The sequence below is a fragment of the Macrobrachium rosenbergii genome, chromosome 21 (assembly GCF_040412425.1).
Source record: "Macrobrachium rosenbergii isolate ZJJX-2024 chromosome 21, ASM4041242v1, whole genome shotgun sequence".
NCBI classification, from domain to species: domain Eukaryota; kingdom Metazoa; phylum Arthropoda; class Malacostraca; order Decapoda; family Palaemonidae; genus Macrobrachium; species Macrobrachium rosenbergii.
The window spans coordinates 26813144-26818143 of NC_089761.1; the positions used below are offsets into that span (position 1 = coordinate 26813144).

Sequence of the window (5000 nt, forward strand, 5' to 3'; positions counted from 1 at the left end):
GGAAGAGGAGAGAGAGGGGAGGATGGAGTGAGAGGATGGGAGAGGAAGGGAAAAGGAGAGTGAGGTAAGAGTGAGGGGAGGGTGAGAAGGGGGGAGGAGATGGAGGGAGAGGAGAGGGGAGTAAGAGGAGAGGAGGGGAGGGGCAGTGAGGGAGGAGAGGAGAGTGAGGGGACAGGAGAATAGAGTGAGTGGTTAGGAGAGTGAGGGGAGAGGAGAGTAAGGGGAGAGAAGGGGGAGATGAAAGTGAGGGGGAGAGGAGAGGGAGAAGAGAGGAGAGTGAGGGGAGTTCTCTCCTGGCGAGAGTCGAGGGGAGACTGAGAATTGAGGATATGTTTTTGCCAGGGGTTCTATGTATCTGTTATATTTGCTATATGCGGGTTCGAATTTCATCTGACTTGATGTATTGTGCTTTTGTGAAGCTAAATAATTGAATAGGTTAAAATGCATTCGAACAGGAGGAGAGGTTAATTAACTTATATGCACGGGTGATGTTACTGATGGTGAACGAGTTATAATTGTGATCAACATTACTATTATTATTGTTGATTTTAATCATTTTTGCAGATTTATGATGAATGGTATGCAAAAATGAAAAATGGAGTTAACAGTAAAAACATTTGTAAAACAACCTTCCATAATTTAGAATATAGAATAATATAAAACTAATTAAAACTCATTAAAGCAAATTTAGAACGTGTGGTGATATGCTAATAAATTAATTTTATATTTTCATGATATTTCATATTAGACCCATATCTGATAATACTGTTTTGATAATTACTGATAAGATTTACTTGGATTTGGTTAACTTTCTAAAGTGCCAAGTTTCTTTTTGATAGACAAGTATGTCTCAGTCCCTTTCATAAAAAATAAAAAAAGAAACTTACAAAAGATTAATTCTGATATTAAGAAGTGAAAAGAAACAAGTAAAAGATGCGCCCAAGTTTCTTCAGCTCAATCGAGTTTTCTGTGCAGCGTATAACGCTGTGTGAAACTCTCAGCCACGGCCTATGAAACTTTCAGCCACGGCCCGGTGGTGGCCTGTGTAGTTGGCACCTATAGCCGTGCCAGACGCACAATCATGGCTAACTTTAACCTTAAATAAAATAAAAACTAATGAGGCTAGAGAGCTGCAATAAGGTATGTTTGATGACTTGAGGGTGGATAATCAACATGCCAATTTGCAGCCCTCTGGCCTCAGTAGTTTTTAAGATCTGAGGGCGGACAGAAAATGTGCGGACAGAAGAAAGTACGGATGGGCAGACAAAGCCGGCACAACAGATTTCTTTTACAGAAAATTAAAACAAATGCAAAATACGTGGGCAGTTTATAATGGACCCCTGGATCCATTTTCCAATCACACAACCTGTCCTGTCTTCTGACTTCCCTCACTACTCGAGTTCCTCATTGGACGGGCCGATATCGTTCTCGGCTAGCACTCTGCTGGGCCCGCATTCGATTCTCCGGTCGGCCAGTGAAGAATTAGAGGAATTCATTTCTGGTGATAGAGTTTCATTTCTCGGTATAATGTGGTTCGGATTCCACAACAAGCTGTAGGTCCCGTTGCTAGGTAACCAATTGGTTCTTAGCCACGTAAAGTACGTCTAATCCTTCGGGCCAGCCTTAGGAGAGCTGTTAATCAGCTCAGTGGTCTGGTTAAACTAAGGTATACTTTTCCCTCATTACTCTATCAGTAAAGATATTCACCACCAACGGTGGCATAGCACAGGAGTGGGAGAGCAGCACTGGTGGAGAAAGGTTGTTGGTGAAGGGATGGCAGAAATGTTGGCGCAAAATTGTTGGTGATGATGTAGCAGAAGTGTCTGGGGAAATTGTTGGTGAAGATATAGCAGGAGTGTTGGGTAAAGGTTGTTGGTGAAAGTGTGGCAGAAATGTTGGTGGAAAATTGTTGATGAAGATGTAACAGAAATCTTAGGGGAAAATTGTTGGTGAAGATGTAACAGAAATCTTAGGGGAAAATTGTTAATGAAGGAGTAGCAGAAGTCTTGGGCTAAAATTTTTGGTGAAGGAGTAGCAGAACTGTTGGGGAAAATTGTTGGTGAAGATGTAGCAGAAGTGTTGGAGAAAAATTGTTGGCGAACAATTTCAGAAGTCTTGCGGAAAAATTGTTGGCGAAGATGTAGCAGAAGTGTTGGGAAAGGTTGTTGGTGAAGGAGTGGCAGAAATGTAGGGGAAAATTGTTGATGAAGAAGTAGCAGAAGTGTTGGGGAAAGGTTGTTGGTGAAGGAGTGGCAGAAGCCTTGGGGAAAATTGTTGGTGAAGGAGTAGCAGAAGTGTTGGGGAAAGGTTGTTGGTGAAGGAGTGGCAGAAGCCTTGGGGAAAATTGTTGGTGAAGGAGTAGCAGAAGTGTTAGGAAAGGTTGTTGGTGACAGTGTTGGGGGTTGCAGGGGGAGGGGGAGGTGAATGTTATAGATCAAGCGACAGAAGTAAAAAAAGAAATTAATTAACATTAACATTTGTCTTTAAGTAATAATTTATAAAATAAGCGAAATGTTTTTATTGAACAAAATATTAGCATGTTTATAAGAAAAAAAAAATTATATATATATATATCCCATCAAAAATATTTTAATTTCAAAGACTAAAAGTTCGGGAAAAGCGTAAAATTTGTTGACTGAATAATATTAGAATGTTTAAGATATGAATCTAAAAGGTTTTCGGTCAATGTTATTAATAAAAATATTAAATTAACACATGTGAGAGGAAAAACTATGTTTACCCCCTAAGCACCCTCCCTAGGCCCCACCCACACCCCACACCTCCCATTTACCACACCTCCCGCCCCCTCCCCCTCTTCAGAAAAAGAGATGGCCGGGGGCTCATGTAAATCTTGCATGTTATAGCACCATCGGGTATCACACCTGTATATAACACGTGCATCCCATCCAGCCAGTTTGATATAATAGGCTATACTTCTAAATAAAATTGCGGACATGACATTTGTGCGCTGTGATGCAAGATGTACGATGACATGTTGTGCCATTGCATGATGTTATAGGCGAGTGGCATCACGAGAAGCATAGCAATTACGGGGCGTTATGCCGCTGTTATTATTTCCATCTGTTCACAAAAGGAGGAGAGAGAGAGAGAGAGAGAGAGAGAGAGAGAGAGAGAGAGAGGAATCGGTGATTTCATCAGTAATTTTTGCTGTTGTAGTTGTTATTCTTGTTAATGTTATCATTGTTATAAAACTTGATGTGTGGAATCAAATAAAAAAAAATCATAATATAATTTCTTTAATAGAATTTTTTATCATTACTATCATATTCACTAATTAATTGTTATTAGCGCAATCACATCAGAATGGAAGTGTAAATAAGTCAAATTTATTTTGATAACTGTCTTTGTTATTTCAATTTATTCAAATAACTGACTTTGTTATTTCAATTGATTTCAGTAACTGTCTTTGTGAGTCATTTCCGTTACTTTCATTATGACTTGGAATCATTTATTCCAAGGATGGAATAGAATTGCATAGTAATTTAATCAGTTTTCATTAACCGCGTTTGGCCTTTTATTTTTGTTTTTATTGGTGTTCTCAAATTTTGACGATGGAGCAAAAGTGCATAGATATTTATTGCATGTAATTGTTTTCCGTTATGTACTCAAATATTATTAATTTTGCTGATTTTGTTGCTGTCAGGTTCTGAGGGTGAAACGGAACACTAGAGGGATTAATTATTTATGGTCCAAAGTTCTCTTTCTCTTTTTGTATAGAAATCAATGATAAAGATGCTAGCATAATTATGAACCTTGAATTTCGAATATTGATATATATATATATATATATATATATATATATATATATATATATATATATATATATATATATTATATATAATTTATATGTATATAAATATGTATATATATATATATATATATATATATATATATATATATATATATATATATATATATAGATATATATATATAATATTGCTTGAATTATGAGCGACAGTAGTACAAAATAAGTACGTTTGTGTGTGTGACCACATTTCTTCCATTTAACGATAGTACAAAATAAGTACGTTTGTGTGTGTGTGGCCATATTTCTTCCTTTTACGATGTGATAAACATACGATTATACACACACACACACACATATATACTGTATATTAACGCAAAACAACCGTTCAGGGGAGGTGACAAAACCAAGTCCAGCCTTCAAGAGCCAAATGACAAACAAAAACACAATGAGCAAAACTGGACATAGCTAATAATAAATGTACTTAATTTAAATAAACGGGTATGCAAGAAATAAATTTACATCAATTTCAATAATAATATATATATATATATATATATATATATATATATATATATATATATATATATATATATATATATATATATATTTATATATCTGTGTGTATATAATCATATGTTTTATCACATCGTAAAAGGAAGGGAATATGGTAACACACACAAACATTACTTATTTTGTACCTATACCGTCACTCATAATTCACGAGAAACATTCTCATTCCAGCTGTACAGGAAAACCACATATTAAAATAAATAAATAAATAAATAGATAAATAAATAAATAAATAAATAAATAAATAAATAAATAAATAAATAAATAAATAAATAAATAAATAAGTAAAAGTAATTTATGCACATCGTCAAATTCCCATCTTCTTCCGCGCGCGATAAACGTTACGATGTGGCGAACTGTAAACAAATAATTATTCAGACACAAATTTATGAAGAACAGTCTCCGGAAAACACGTCGTAAAAACGGCCGAGGAATTTACGCGGCAGTAAAGAGCGAGATTTACCTGTTGTGATAAGACTACGTCCAGCAGATCAGACGCACAGTTTATCAACCGACATAATTATACGTTGGTTCCAGACGCACCTTTCTACGCGATACGTTTGTTACGTTACGACGGCGGATAAAACTGAAATTGCCCCACAAAAGGGTAACGCAATTTGAGATAATTTATGCCCCTGTTATTGTCACAGGATAACAAGTT

At 36.1% G+C, this 5000-nt stretch overlaps 1 protein-coding gene across 1 annotated transcript in view; it reads left to right on the forward strand.

Annotated features, from left to right (window-relative positions):
• LOC136849416 (skin secretory protein xP2-like) overlaps nucleotides 1–5000 on the forward strand; it is a 24075-nt gene that overhangs the window by 12958 nt on the left and 6117 nt on the right. The window contains exon 2 of the mRNA XM_067122767.1: nucleotides 1695–1862. Coding sequence (XP_066978868.1) covers nucleotides 1695–1862 — 168 coding nt within the window. The remainder of the gene's footprint in view (nucleotides 1–1694; nucleotides 1863–5000) is intronic.